General features: G+C 45.0%; 1 protein-coding gene and 1 long non-coding RNA gene across 4 annotated transcripts in view; one reads left to right on the forward strand and one right to left on the reverse strand.

The window, feature by feature from the left end:
* Positions 1 to 871: 871 nt before the first annotated feature.
* On the reverse strand, positions 872 to 7805 carry LOC148529113 (uncharacterized). The gene is made up of 3 exons (XR_015877824.1): positions 7738 to 7805; positions 1918 to 2032; positions 872 to 1590 (listed from the first exon to the last, which is right to left on the reverse strand). It is a non-coding gene; the product is annotated as an uncharacterized LOC148529113 (long non-coding RNA).
* A 3748-nt stretch (positions 7806 to 11553) lies between these two features.
* The window catches only part of AHCYL2 (adenosylhomocysteinase like 2), a 151804-nt gene continuing 147130 nt past the window's right edge, over positions 11554 to 16227 (forward strand). For all 3 annotated transcript variants that reach the window (XM_088468670.1, XM_088468672.1, XM_088468671.1), the window contains exon 1: positions 11554 to 11956. In XM_088468670.1, coding sequence (XP_088324796.1) covers positions 11666 to 11956 — 291 coding nt within the window. In that variant the 5' untranslated portion in view covers positions 11554 to 11665. The remainder of the gene's footprint in view (positions 11957 to 16227) is intronic.

A 16227-nucleotide genomic window follows, 5' to 3' on the forward strand; every position in this document is an offset into this window, starting at 1 on the left:
CCACTTGCAGATATAAATGAGCTATTGAACGATTACGACATTGTAATGGTTCAATTGCTCAGTAATTGTGCATAAATCGGGCAGTTTAATGTCGGAAACGACAAGCGATTCGCACTCCCGCTGGTCGTTTACAATATCAATCATCACCTGAACATGCCGATCAATCTGCCGATAACAACAGATTGGCCATGGTCAGGGATGAGGGAGGGGCAGGGGCGTATCTTCCTATTGGCCAGGATGGCACTTGCCAGGGGCGCTCGGACCCCTAGATACACCCCTGGGCGGGTGCCTTCTCTGAACGTCATATCATTCAGTGTAGGCACTGAAGGGGAAGAGGAACGACTGTATGATTATGATGTTGTAATCGTACTGTCATTCCACTATCTACTAGTGGATATGAGGCATTAGATTAGTTTAGCTTCTGTCAGGCAGTTGAGATAAGGGGGCAGATGTATGAAGCTCTGGGAAGTGAAGGTGTGTTTGTGTGCACTTCTGTGTCTCATTTTGCTATCTTGCCTTGTGATATTGTATTGAATTTAACATCTTGCATATTATTTTACTCCTCGCCAATAACCCACTATACAGGTCACCACCACCTGGTCACTAAAGCAGCCAAGTCCATACTGCCTTGTGGAAAGCTCTTGGTAGGGGGTTGCTCATTATTATAAATAAACTTGGTTTTTTTTTTCTCTTTACCATCTCTGGTCGTGACAGGGCCCAAGTCTATGGAGGTGCTTGATGGCCACATGAGGGAGGCCTGCTGAGATTTGCAATTGCGGAATGAGAGTAGAGCAGTGGTTCTCAAACTCGGTCCTCGGGACCCCACACAGGTCACATTTTGCAGGTCACCCAGCAGGTGCACAGGTGTAGTCATTACTCACCGATACATTTTAAAAGTTCCACAGGTGGAGCTAATTATTTCACTTGTGATTCTGTGAGGAGACCTGGAAAACTTGCACTGTTTGGGGTCCAGAGGACCGAGTTGAGAACCTGTGGAGTAGAGGATAGAATTGATGAGATAGAGGGTTCTCTGAGTGTTTCTTGGAGACCAACAAGATGACAATTATTTTGTCTTGACCGATTTTCAAGGTTATCCGGCTTGTTAAGGATATGATGTCACTTTTTAAGCATCTTCTGCATTAGTTCATTCTGTATTGAGAGTTTGTCCATATTATCACCAATCTGAAGCTCATTTACTTAAACTTGTTTACAGGTGTGAAAAACGCTGATCTTTAGCTCCTGGATTGCAGCAGTGAATTTACTAGCCTGTGCGCTCATGAGTGGCTCCATCGTTTTGTGTATAGTGAAGATCACATCATCATAAGTGATGGAGGCAAAATCCACAGAAAGGTCTGCAACACATAATGCAGTGGATCCGAGTAAGCAGGAGAGAGGTTAATAGAAGAGTCCTGAGTCTTTGAGGATTTATCAGTAGAGGAGTTTGCTTGTTTTCTCACATTTATAGTATGCTGTACTTTGGCAGGGATAGCAGAAGTATTAACAAAAGTAAGGTCTCATAGTCACCGCAGTGGTAATGTTTTTCAAGGTTGAGGATGTTGACACAGGAGGATGATGTGCAACTGATGAAGCCTATTAGAGAAATATATCAATTAAACAGGATTGGAATATGCATAAGCAGTTGGTGTCATAGGAGTTGGTATAGGATAAAAATAATGAAGTAGAAATCTGCCAGCACAGAAAAGTAATGAATGGTGACCACTAGATGGAGCCCTGAAGCTATCAAAACATAGCAAAGATCCAGTGCAGTACTACTGTACTTCTCAGCCTGTAACAGGACAATTAAAAGAGCGAACAATCCTGGCAGCATCTAGAAGTATTAATGGTTAATAACATAAATATAAATCTCAAAAAAAGGTTTATAAGTAGTGGCGGCTCCCACCTTATTGTGACACCCACCTTTGTTATGCAGTATCTCGGGTAGTTTCCTTCAAACGCAACAGGTGTGCTTCCTGTCTTTTTTCCCTTGCAGAGAGGTGAAGTAACCTGATCCCAGGCCCAAGACTCATACAGGCTATTAAATAAAAAATATGTTTTATTAGAATGGATTGTTTCCTAAGTAATAAAACCTGTTTTTGTTGAACAACACATTCTATACCAACATAAGCACAATAAATGACTGGAAAAATAAGTTAATGTCACAAAATTAAGCAGCTAAATGCGTCTATACATATTCTCAATATCACTACCACCCCCTAATCAACTGCATAACTAGGGGGGGGGGGGGGTGCGCCAGCTGCCATCTAGGTCAGTGGTTTCAGTAAGTGTAGTGTGGACTGCACAGAGTTCGGTCTGCACTACACAGTAAAACAAACACACTGGTGACAGCAGCACACTCACTGACAGGGAGTGTACTACCCGGTGGCAGTGTTTGTTTTAGCAGCCAATGAGCGTCAGACAGACTGCGGCACCCAGGCCCGGAGCTGGACTGGAGCTCACTCATGAGCTCTGCCTTCCAGCTCCTGCAGTGGGTGAAGGGAGAGAAGTCATGACGTCTCTCCCATAGTGCCGAACAGGAGGACGAAGGAGCTGATGGCAGCGGTTGCAGGAGCGGGGATTCAGGAAGTATTGTGTTTGGCCGGGGGCACTATATAAGGGGGACCACTACTGGAGGCACTGCATACGGGCCACTACTGGGGGCACTGTATGTTGGGCACTAATGGGAGCACTGCATACTGTGCACTACAACAGAGGGAATTGCATAAGGTGCACTACTACTGGGGGCATTGCATAAGGGGCACTACTAATAGGGACATTGCATAAGGGTCACTAATATGGAGGGCATTCAAGTGCATATGGAATGGAAAGGAATGTTCCCAGAGTGACGAGAAACGGTGGTGTGGTGGTTGACACGCCCCCATTTTGCAGTTGCAATGCACTTACTTGTGGAGGGGCTCAGTTTTTTAACTTGCCCTGGGCTCCAAATACCCTAGTTACGCTCACACTACATGCTCCTAAGTAGGGGTCTGGGACACTGCAATTTACATGAAGCAACAATTTACTCTAAAGCTTTAAAGTTTCGATTTATGTATCCACGCATTCTAATTTACCATTATTAGTCTATCTGTGCGCATGGCCATGCTAAGATGGTGCACTTGTTAATTACTATGGAAGTTATTTAATAGAAGCATCCAGTTAGCTCATTAGGTACTAATCCAGTATTAAGTAACTGTAGCTGTCAGATGAGGGTATTCCTGGCTTTACTGGTTAGAACTGTATATGCTGTCTGATTGAGTTCATAGCCTTTCAGCACATTATTGTCTGTCCTCAATGTTTTCACAGATCTTCAGTACTTGGTTTATTTAAGATTAAGCAACTTTTCCCTCAGATGATGTTTTTGGTAAGTGCCAGTGTTGCTAATTTATGCCTCTGTCACAAGTGACAGCCTGAATCTCTGTTACTATCTGTGAGTAGTGCAGTCATGGGCATAACTAGGTATTTGAAGGCCCCATAGCAAAAGTTTGTAAGGGACCCCAAGTACCACCAAGAGATGTGTGGTTCGGTACTCCAGAAGTCCGAATCCACCAGAATTTCGTAAATCTGGACAGATCTGACCAGGAGCATTTCTAGAGAGGAGGGGGCCCGTGTGCAGTCTCCGACACGGGCCCCCTCCTCTCTGTTCGGCGGCGCACTGAGCTGTGCCTGGCCAGCGCCGGAGTTATAGACTCTGGGCACTAGAGTGTGCCCAGAGTCTATAGAAAGTATGCGCAGGTCACCGGGAAGATGGCCGCGGCCGGTGTGCCCCGCACACCCTGCACCCATTATAGATACGCCCCTGGATCTGAGTCGAGGTTCTAATCTCATGAGGAGATCTGGATAAATCCGAGTCGCAGTTCTGATCTTCCAGCAGTTCAGAATTCGGATTTTAAATCCAAATGTCTGGTTTCTGATTGCAAATATTAAATGATTTTAACGTTTTTTAAAAAGTTTTAATTTTTTTTTTTTTAAATCCAGATCCAAAACACATGAGGGTGGTCTTGCTAAACCAAAACACAAAGATGAATTCAGATCCAAAACCAAAACACAGGGGTTAGCGCACATAGCTAATACCACCCAATTGTGCATTATGTATATAACACATGTAACTTTGACAAGGAAGATGGTCCCACCTCAGCTCTGGGCCCCATAGCAGTTGCACCCCTTGCACCTATTAAAATCCTGCAGCTTGTGCCACTCGTCCTTCCCGCCTCAGGCATGAGCAGGTTCCAGAACATTCTCCCCTCATAGGCAGTCTTGAGGCTCCAACTCCTCTCTCACAGGTGTGTGTGTGTGTTGAAGTGATGCCCTGTTTTGGGGGTATCACATTATGGACAGAGGGAGGCTATCAGGCTGCAATTAATTTTGTGCGGAAGTTGGGGGAGTCCATTCTGTGAACTATCTAACAGGGAGTGTAGGGTAAAATGCTCATGGTCATTCTAGGGGTTGCATCAGCTGCAGCCCCTGCAAGCCAGTAGCGCTGTGTACTAAACGCAGTAGTGGCTTCCCATTGGAAGAGCTTTCTGCTTATGCCAGTCCGGACTAACAGCCCCATGGTGAGTGTGTGAAACTAGCAGAAAGCACTTCCAATGTGAAGGCTGCCAGTGTATGGACTGGGGGGCTATGCAGTGGGCGTTAGAACGATTTTATGTTGGGGGGGGCAATATAAAATCGTTCCGGCGCCGCCCGTGATCCCCTCCTCTCCATCTTACCTAAGCAGCGGCCGTGGACTGTCAGGAGCTGTGTTTTATAGTAATAGGCTGCACAGCTCCTGCACCGCACGGAGGAGGATGTGTATTGTGCAGTGTTTTAACTTAAAGACCGCACATTACACCTCCTCCTCCATGCCGTGCAGCCTATACTATTACAGCCCTGACAGTCTGCGGCCGCCGCTCCTTTGAAATGTGGGGAATAGGCGAGGCGCCCCCTTGCCCACCCCCAATTTCCTCCCCCGTTGCGACACCCATGGGGCTATGCAGTCACAAGTCATCTGATATTATAATAATCATTTAATTTATATAGCGCTTTTCTCCAGCAGAGTTGCTTTACAAGCATCAAAAGCATAGGACAGAGGTTTAGTATTACAGCAAGAAGAAAACAAACTGAATAATGGGCCCCATACATTAGCGATGGATTGCTGCGATCCCGCGATGCTGCAACCCAGCATTGCAGGATCGCAGATATCCTACGTGTTGGATTTCGGCGATTTGAAGATCGCGATCAAAAAATGATCGCAATTGTCAACTCACGGACATTTAACATGTGAAATGTCTGCGATCCGGCGACGGATAGCAGAATTTGATGGTGCGAGGTCGGCGTTTCCACCCGGAAAAGCCGACATTTCCCATTGCATCACGGATCGCGGCAAACAGTCGCTAATGTATGGGCACCTTAACAATGAATTTAGTGAACATAACGAGGACAATGAACTTAATGCATGGTTGGTGCAGCCAGTTTGGGTAATAAATTCCACAGGTTGACACAAAATGGGTAAATTGCAGTGTAATAAAGGTACAAGCAGAGCCATTACATAACCATCAATCCCAAGTATTTTTAATCTCAGCCACGAGCGTGTCAGTCGAGGCAGCTATCTTGGGAGCACTACATAGGTTATAATGTGTAGGATAAGATACAAGAAACTATGACCTTTACGGGTGACTGAAGCGTGTGTAATATGATATGCACTGAGGGCCTGATTCTGATGGTGCGCATGCGTGAGTTAGCATTGCAATCACACTGCGATCACTTACACAGATACAAAGCCATTGCAGATCGAGGGACGAGTCATCAGCATTTGGGGGTGGTGACGGGGGAAGTGGTTGGAGAAACGCAGGCATGCCTGTACGTTTGAACGCTGTTTCCAGGGTGTGCATAAATTAGCAACGGCATACGCAGCTTGAGTACTTACTGCATGAGTATGGTCAGACTTGTTGTAATTGTGCATGAGGGGCCGATGTTACTCAATGGTACCAATAAAAACGCAGGTCTGCGAGGCCTTACGGATCTGTGAAAAAACGGTAGTGGTGGTCTCTATGCTGGCTTTGCGATTGCAAACAGCATATTTTCACATGCAGCTGCAATCGCAATAGCGAACCGTAGTGAATCAGGCAATGAATGAATAGATCCACGTGTTGTTCAGCCTGCCCAAGAAAGAACCATCTGAGGCAGCGATCTGGGGCGCACTGCGTAGGTTACATCTTGCAGGGTGTGTAATTAGCTGAAATATGACATCCAGGCGGAGAGAGGAAACAGAAAAAGAAAGAACAATAAAATAAAATATAGAGAAGCTGAATATATAGGCAGAAACCAGTAGTATTAAAACAATGGTGACAGGACTATAAAAACTATGGTAAAGTTAATAAAAAATGTAAAATAATGTAGTAAACTGCAACAATGTCTTACTATACAAAAGAGACCCCATCACAAAAACTACATTTAAAAAATTATTAATTGATTACATTAGTGGTTCACAAACTACTTCATTACAAGCCAAGTTTTAAGGATATATGTGCTTGAGCACTAGTGACTTAGGGGGAGATGTACTAAGCCGTGAAGAGAGCTAAAGTACCAACCAATCAGCTCCTGTCACTTTACAGACTGTTTAAAAAATGACAGGAGCTGATTGGTTGGTACTTTATCTCTCTCCAAGGAAGATCAGAGCCAAACCCGAAACGCTCATCCCCGGGAGAACAGTACCCGCCCCCCCCCTCCCCTCTTGGGCCCCTGCATTCAACCAACTAGTTGGATAAAAGTTGGTCTAGTCAGCGTATGGCCAGGTTTAGCCACCACATAAAAGGCAGTTAGTAATACCCCTTTTCCACCTAAATTCCGGGTCTGACCCGGAGTTGGAACAAAGTTCCTATCCGGATCAGACCCGGAATTTTGCCGGTGCCGACTCGGGATATTCCCGAGTCAGCGCCGCTCACACCGCAGTCGGGTCTGCATAGACCCGGCTTTTGCGGAGTGAAAGTGGACGCTTGGAGATGACGTTATCTCCAAGCGCCACTGAAGCTGGACCAATCGGCCAGCTAGCAGCGCACTCCAGGTCATCGTGACCCAGAGTGCGCTGTTTTCACAGCAGGGTTTCACGGGCTACGCCCATGTTAAACCCTACTAGTTACCTGGGTTGGATTGCCGGGTCACTCGACCCGGTCATCCAACTCTCTCCCCTTTTACACCAGGGAGCTGCCCGTGTTAACCCTTCAAAAACCCGGGTTTTAGCTCCGGTGTAAAAGGGGTATAAGTAAACGTTAAACCTTAAATAGAGAATGTTTTTGAACAACAGCACAAAAAAAACATTTACTAAGTAAAATGTAAATGTATTTGATGTGGTAACATAGACATTGATTTACAGACTAATTCTTAGGTTTGGGTGGCAGAAAGTCTGATGTTTTGAGAAGTTTCTATTCAGCCATAATGATGTGTAAATACTTGCACAGGGAAACCTCTTGTGTCACATATCTTTATTAGCTCACTGATTAAGATAGATTAGGTTTGGGGTAAAGAAACCTTGATAGTGAAATGTTTTCTAACCAGGAAATAGAACTGTTAACTAATTTATGAAACAATTGCAGAGAAAGCACTTACACTAATTAGGTTACTAAAGTAGAAGGACCAGACAATTCAACAGAAGAGTTGGTAAAGCTGTGAAGCTTTGATTTTCAGAATGGTTAAAGGAAAAATATAATACCAACTCCACAATCTCTCCAATGTTATCGCTCCACTATGATTATGAGAACTTACCTCTCTCATGTGTAGTTTGTCTGCTTTATGCAGGGCCGGTGCAAGGTTTCTCAGCACCCTAGGCTAAACTTCAGCCTACTGCCCCTCCCCCCCGTTACCACCCCCCCATTACCTAATTTCCAGCCCTCAGGTGAAGTGTGGAGGTGGCGCCTTAGAAGTTCCACAGCCGCTGCCTGTATTAGGTACAACAAACATGCCTCTCTGAGACACATCCTTCATATTGTGATAGGCAAACTCAGGGGCGCCCCCCAGATCCCGGTGCCCTAGACAGCTGCCTAATGGTAAAGCCAGCCTTGGTGTTATGTTGTATTGCACTTTGCTTGTGCTGAACATAACTGAAAAAGTCCTCAATACCATTCTCTGTGCCCACTGTACATTTGTACAGATGTCTAACAGCTCAAATTACCATCATTTGGGCCTGATTCAGAGGTGGATGCTAATTCCGTTGCAGCTGCAATTTTGTTAGCAGCGGTTCTGGGAAAATATGCAAATCCACAGCTGCAGTGGGATTTAAAACATCGCGTGTAATCAGATTGAGCCCATAGTATGCCTTTTTTGAGAATTTTTTTTTACGATAATACATATGGTTATCTAAAAACATGCAAACAATGATGCTTTTAATAACATATTTCACTGACCCTTGCTAGCCATTGTTGCCAATAAATGTAGTAAAGAAATGGATATTGAGTACCTTCTAGAGTTGGTATTTGTAGATTAGTGTTTACTTAAATTACACAAGACTAACTACAATAAAAACATTCCATAAATGTGAGTTTTTTTTATATCTATTGAAATGATCAATGTATGTTGTCACAATGTACAATTGGAGCAGGAAGGGGATACTCTAGATTGCAAGCAAGATTGCAACAGTATGTTTTAAAGTCTGCCCCTGTGTCTACATTTACATACTGTCTGTCCTTTGTACTATCTCTAACTCTATGGGCCAAATTCAATTCAATGCGATGATGAATAGACGTGGGAGGGAGCTCCTGCAGCTACTTAATACACCGCGCTGTTTGCCTGGTTGGTGTTTAGTCGCGAGAACCAGCATTCTCCGACTAAAGTGCTGGCCACGCAGCTGTTAGCGCCGCACTAAGCCGGCAAAAAGCTGCGCGCCTGGCACTTTTGTCGGATTTCTCCTCGTATCCTTAGGGGGGTGCGAGAAGAAATCCTTTAGCCTGCCCAAACAGCGAGGTGTATTGAACAGCTGCGGGAGCGCCCTCTTATGGCTATTCATCATCGCATTGAATTGACTTTGGCCCTATGATAGTTACATAATTTGTACATGCTCAGAATTGCATGATTTTACCTGTTATGAGAATTTACACGCCCCGTCCAGAAATTAAACTGTTCTCACATGACATAAATGTTTGTCTCTTTTATTTTATTTTGTTTAACCAGTTAACCGACAATAATTTTTTTCCAAAAAGGTACATTTTTTTTTAGATTTTAATTAAGAACATATTTAAAAAAAATGTATTTGATTATTTTAGGGAAATGCGGGAAATATGCCTAGGGTGTGTCTTGAATCCGCTCCCCCCATATCTATAAATCCCCCAGTGGCTAGTACCACCCCCAAAGGCATTACCTCTCACTGTAAGGCACTCGCAGAAGTTCCACTGTGCTTTTGTAAGCGACAGTGATATCAGTGGTCAGAGGGCCTGATTCAGAGATGGACGCTAATTACATCGCAGCTGTGATATCTCACCGATTGCAATTGCGAAAATATGCTATTACCCACGCGCCATCCAGCGCTTAGAGACACCCATTCAAAGAATCTCAATTCCTTTGCAAGTGAATCCTTTCAGCGTATTTGCAAATCAATCACTGCATGTGCGCAGTATGGCTTACACGCATGTGCAGTGTCAAACAATCGCTCAATCTGTGTAATTACTGGCATTGAATTAATCTCTGAATTAAGACCAGAGACCACTACATCACTGTTTGACGAGCAGAAAATCCGTTCTGCACATATGAGGGTGATAATATTATGTAACTATTTCCCGCCTTTGGTACTCTTTCTAAGACCCCCCTATGCATTTTACCTTCCGAATTGTTCCTTTTTTAGCTGAAAGTTAAAGATCTGTAAGAAAAATATCTTCATTGGCTGCCAAGCAATGGCATATCTATAATGGGTGCAGGGTGTGGGGTGAACACAGGCTCATGGGTCCAGGGGCGCCCACACCATATATACGAGTAATACTTACCTCGCCAGAGTCCTGCATCTGCTGAGGGCCTGGAGCTGCAGAGTAGCAATAATCACAGAGAAAATGGTGTGGCAACCATTTTCTAGTTGATGTGCGCATGCGTTCATCGCCCACTGAGATGTTTAGTTTTTCAGCAATATCGCTAACTCGAATGTGTCCTCCTGAATCAGGCCTTCAATGCGGCACAAATTGTCATCTGTGGTGGATGTGCTTGGCTGGCTGGAACACTACTCATCTTGAACGTCTGGCCTGCCGTTATCAAAGGCAGTGCACCAAACCCAAACCTGTTTCCGTGACACTGTTATCACCGGACACCTCGTCAAGTTGGCGATGAATTTCAGCTGCTGATGTGCCCTTTAGACGCAGGAATCTGATCACACTACGCATCTCAATGTTTGACCATGTTTCTACCAGTCCCACCATCTTACATTTGATGTTGGGACACGCAGTCTAATGACTGTGAGGGAAGCAGTGGTCTATCTGCTCTGGCCTGGAGGGAAATTAGAATGAAATAGAGAACACTACACACGTGAAAGTTCTTGTTACCTTACTTATTGAACCACCCTCTTATTTTTGTCTCCATGGCAGGGGTGTATCTAGGGGTCCGAGCGCCCCTGGCAAGTAGGGGAACGGCGCCCCCCTGTTGGCAGTTAGTAAACAGACACTGTGGTGGCTGTAGAAGTGGCGATCCCCCCCTTCCCTCCCTCTCGTCATCCGGCACTGATGCTTCTGACTGAGAGATCAGCAGCAGCACAGACTTTTGACAGACGGAACTGGCCATAGGTGGCACTGCCGGGCGGCACTGGTGCCCCTGGCAAGTGCCATCCTGGCCAATAGGAAGCTACACCCCTGCTCTATGGGCACTCGCTCAAGGCGCTAAAATGTCTAGTTACGGCTCTGGCCGTGACAGATGAGCTATTTTCTTTCTCATTACTCTTATTTTGGAATCAAATTGATAATGTTCTCATGCATACACTACTACATTTGCTCCTAGAAATATATATTTTTTCTCATAAAATAAAATAAGTTTATATAATTTACTGCATTAAGCTCTATTGTTTTTGATGTCTGTAACTTTGAAAACTGTGTTGCACATATATAGAATAAATTATGGGAGAGCACAAGAGCTTATGTCTGTGTTACATTTTAATGGCCTCTTCTTGGTTATAGAGGATAATCAGATCTGCCTTTGCTTTTACATGCATTGTGCATCAATATATATATCATAGTTAAAACATTATGTAGAAAATAAAATTCTGTTACTGATAACCACAATCATCCGGCCTTTCATCCATTGCCTAATATACCAAACCAAAGGGCCTCTCAGATTCATCAGCGCTATTGCTAATAAAGTGTATTGAAAGAGAATGTAGTGCAGCTTTAATCTTCGTGTCGCAGCGCAAAGCATGCTGGTCAGTGTAGTGAAATGACAGGGCTGAGACAACACTGAAAATGAATTGGAACTATGTATCCCGACATGCCTTGCTAGGGGAGGCGTGGAAAGCAGAGCGTGTCGGGATTTGTAGTCCGGCGCGTGTCAATTGCTTCGGTACAGGCGGAGAGAGAGACTACGTTGTCCATGACGCACGGTAGCAGCGGGGGCGGTGCCAGCCGGTGTGGGCGTGTTAGCAGCTGCCGGCAGCGTGCTAGTGTTTGTGTGCATCAGGAGACCGCTGAACCAGGACTCGGAGCAGCAGCAACGGTGTCGGTTTCTCCTCGCTATGTCCGTGCAGGTCGTGGCCGCAAAGATGGCAGAGGTGGAGCTGAAGGAGGCAGCCAGGGAGAGGTCAACCGAGGGGGCCGCCACCCTAGCTGCCGTCGCCTCCAACGTCTCTATCCTGGCCGCCGAGCCCGACGACGGCAACGCGGCGCCCCTGCTCAGTCAGCCTATGAAGGGGGTTCCGGCCTCGGCAATGAAGAGGAGTGACCCGGCGCAGCGCCCGCGGGACGGAGGAGAGTGTGTGGGTAGCCCGGAGGGGGCGGTCAGCGAGGCCCCGCGCACTGTGAAGAAGGTAATGTTCCCCGGGTCACCCGCATGCTGTGTATATGATGAGCTCCCCCATTTCGTGTCCCCTGCAACAGGGGCTGATCATCACCAGCTGTGCCGTGACGTCACCCGGCCTGTACTCACTGCTCCCCGGGTGTCACTGTCACCCGGCGCATTCTCTCTGTCCCACTCCCCAGTCACCGGTTCTGGGTACTCCTTGGTTACTCGTTTCCCTACTCACAGAATGTCATTACCGTGCCACAGCGGCCTCCGCTGCAGCTGTGCACCGGGGGGCGGCGGGGCCCTGTAATGTCTGTCATCCGTTTTAGAGAATAATCTGAAGTGCTGGGGACTATTTTTTTCCTCCATCTCTCGGCGCAGTTGCCATGGTGTGATGCGCTCAGGTGTGCGCACCGGCTGGCGCCTGGAGATCACTACGTACGTTCTTCCTTCTGTTCCCTGATTGGTCCTTGCCCAGGCGGGCTCTGATTGGTTATCTCCATAGTGTTCAGTGCGTCTCGACTGCCGCAAGGTGTGCTGAGGATCGACGCAGAATCATGTGGCCATTTCCCTGCCGTCATCACAGCTGGGTGACCTTGGGATGTCCTGCTCATCTTCATTATGATTAGGAAACCTGTTGTAGAACTAAAAGTCTCAGCATGAACAATCGAATAGAGGTTGGCAGGTCATGCTGGTGCTTGTAGTTCTAAAACAGTTGCACTTTTGTCAAGCATGAACATGTAAGCTGTGACACACTGAAGGTGGTGACTAAATAAAATGTAGTAATAGTAGCATCTGATAAGTGTGTAGGCCATTTGAGTAATACTTGAATCATACATGCCTTTTGGGGGATAGTCTGTGGCTTTGGTAATTTATGTGACTATTAGAGAGGCACAGGCTCTTGTAGCTGTATTTATTTTGTTGCTATTCATACTAGACACATTTTGACCAATAAATTGGCAGATGCATGGGTTAGCGGACAAGACTACATTCTTATGATTTGCATTGCTCTTGATTGTAAATATCTTCCTGCTGCGGTTTTCAGTGGGGAAACAATGAATCTGCACGCACATCAGCTCTTTGTTAACAGCCAGCTTATTAGTACTGCCACATCAGTTGCTAATATAGTTGTGGACCTTAAAGGTCCCATACATCTAGTGGGCGATTACACAATTCCCCGATCGGACCGGATACACCTGTTGGAAATGCTGACCATCTGCTGTCGATGATAACCAAACTGTCGGGGGATCGGTGGAAATACACATGTTAAAAATGCCTGATTTTCTGATCACAATCCTATTTTGATCGTGATTGGCAAATCCGTGAAATCCAACAGGTTGGATTTCACAGATGCCCTGACGTCTGGGGATTGGTGAATTGCCCCGATCAATCGTAGATATATGGGGTCCTTAAGACTGGTGATGCTGATTTCATTGTTTACCCCATCTCTGCTATGAATGGATGGCAGGCAATGAAAAGGTTGACAGTGTCTAGGTAGTCATCAACTGATAGACAGGCAATAGGTCAACATGGATGAAGATTGACAGGTGCAAAAAGTTGACATTAGAATGGTCAACACATAGTTTTGTTTTGTAGGATTAGACACTTACCGGAGGTTTAAGGTTAGGCACTTACCCCTACAGTTAGCTACCAGAAGGAGTGATTAAGGTTAGCCTCCAAGGGGTGGGGATAGGGGGGGAATTAGAGTGAAGATTAGGCTTCGAAAACAGAAAAAAATCCTGTGTTGACCATTCTAATATCGACCTTTAGTATCTGTTGATCTTTTCTACCTCTCGGACCTATTGCCTGTGTACCAGTTGGTGTAGATCTTTTGACTATCGAAATAGTGTACAGCCATGGCCAAAAGTTTTGAGAATGACACCAGTATTGGTTTTCACAAAGTCTGCTGCTTGTTTTTATGATGGCAATTTGCATATACTCCAGAATATCACGAAGAGTGATCAGATGAATTGCAATTAATTGCAAAGTCCCTCTTTGCCATGTAATGAACTTAATCCCAAAAAACATTTCCACTGCATTTCAGCCCTGCCACAGAAGGTCCAGCTGTAGACATATCAGTGATTCTGTCCTTAAAGTTGAGTGTTGGCGAGACAAGGCTGGAGATCACTCTGTCATGCTGATTGAGTTAGAATAACAGACTGGAAGCTTTAAAAAAGGAGGGTGGAGCTTGAAATCATTGTTCTTCCTCTGTTAACCATGGTTACCTGCAAGGAAACACGTGCAGTCATCATGCTTTGCACAAAAAGGGCTTCACAGACAAGGATATTGCTGCTAGTAAGATTGCACCTAAATCTGCCATTCATCAAATCATCAAGAACTTCAAGGAGAGAGGTTCAATAGTTGTGAAGAAGGCTTCAGGGCGCCCAAGAACGTCCAGCAAGCGCCAGGACAGTCTCCTGTTGATTCAGCTGTGGGATCGGGGCACCACCAGTGCAGAGCTTGCTCAGGAATGACTGCAGGGAGGTATGAGTGCACTGTGCACGCACAGTAAGGCAAATACTTTTGGGGGATTGCCTGGTGTCAAGAAGGGCAGCAAAGAAACCACTTCTCTCCAGGAAAAACATCAGGGATAGACTGATAGTCTGCAAAAGGTACAGGGATTGGACTGCTGAGGACTAGGGTAAAGTTATTTTCTCTGATGAATACCCTTTCAGATTGTTTGGGGCATCTGGAAAAACACTTGTCCAGAGAAGGAAAGGTGAGCGCTACCATCAGTCCTGTCATGCCAACAGTAAAGCATCCTGACACCATTCATGTGTGGCGTTGCTTCTCATCCAAGGGAGTGGGCTCACTCACAATTTTGCCTAAGAACACAGCCATGAATAAAGAATGGTACCAAAACATCCTCCAAGAGCAACTTCTCCCAACCATCCAAGAACAGTTTGATGACTAACAAAGCTTTTTCCAGCATGATGAAGCACTTGTCATAAAGCAAAAGTGGTAGCTAAGTGACTCGGGGAACCAAACCTCAAAATGTTGGATCCATGTCCAGGAAACTCTGCAGACCTTAATCCCATTGAGAACTTGTCAATTCTCAAGAGGCAGGTGGACGAACAAAAAACCCCAAATTCTGACAAACTCCAAGCATTGATTAGGCAAGAATGGACGGCCATCAGTCAGTATGTGGCACAGAAGTTGATTGACAGCATGCCAGGGTGAATTGCAGAGGTCTTGAAAAAGAAGGGTCAACACTGCAAATATTGACTCTTTGCATAAGCTTAATGTAATTGTCAATAAAAGCCTGACACTTATGAAATGCTGGTAATATTACTTCAGTATACCATAGTAACATCTGACGAAAAGATCTAAAAACACTGAAGCAACAAATGTTATGAAACCAATACTTGTCATTCTCAAAACTTTTGGCCATGTAGTTCTTTTATTCCACACCCAATATGAATACACTGGTCAACAGGTTTATGTGTGTCTTGTGGTGTTATTACACAGTACAGCTATGGCGAGTCACTGCCTCATGTGGATTAATTATTTTCAACAGCACTCTCCATAGTATTCATAATCCTTGCTTAATTATAAGACGCTACAAATTACACCGGCGATTAGTTTTCATACAAATCCATGAATACAGTGTGCATAATAGCAAATGTGTGGTACGAACACCAGTATGAGCTGTCCAAAACATTCCAACTACCACAAATGAAAGTATGAATTCCATGTATATGAGAAACCACATAGGACTAGCTCCAAAATTTTCTGTTAACCCTAATGGAGACAATGTAAGGTACTGATCCCTGTCCATGAGAGTTGAGTTAATGTCTTGTATGACAGTGTAAATAGAAATGGGAACTCTAAGCACAGTGTGGTATGAATTCCAGCAGTGTTTGGAGTATAATATGGTGCAGTTGCTGTCCTCATTGGTTTTAGGGTATTGCTGAAGAAATAATGCTTTAGCTGAACTAAAACACTAAATTGTACTACATGTATATATTACTAAGGCCTCAAGGTTCTGTGAAGGAAAATTCCAGGTCCAAATGTGAAAAATGACGGCTGGCTCATTCTCCATATAAGTGGGTGGAGTTTGGGGGGTAGCCTGTGGCAAAGAATCAGTCCAAAGTTGGTATTAAACAGAGCGTTCACATCTTAAGGTGCGTACACACGGTACAATATCGATGAACAATATCTTTCAATGATATATTGTTTGTTTTTGTGCAGTGAACGACCAACGATGCACGTTCCCGCATCTATGGTCGTTATCTACGATATCTATGGTCGTTCGTACATGCAGGCTAACTTGCACGATATCGTCAACTTTGCCTG

Source organism: Taudactylus pleione, unplaced genomic scaffold, assembly GCF_031769625.1.
Source record: "Taudactylus pleione unplaced genomic scaffold, aTauple2 ptg000086l, whole genome shotgun sequence".
NCBI classification, from domain to species: Eukaryota; Metazoa; Chordata; class Amphibia; order Anura; family Myobatrachidae; genus Taudactylus; species Taudactylus pleione.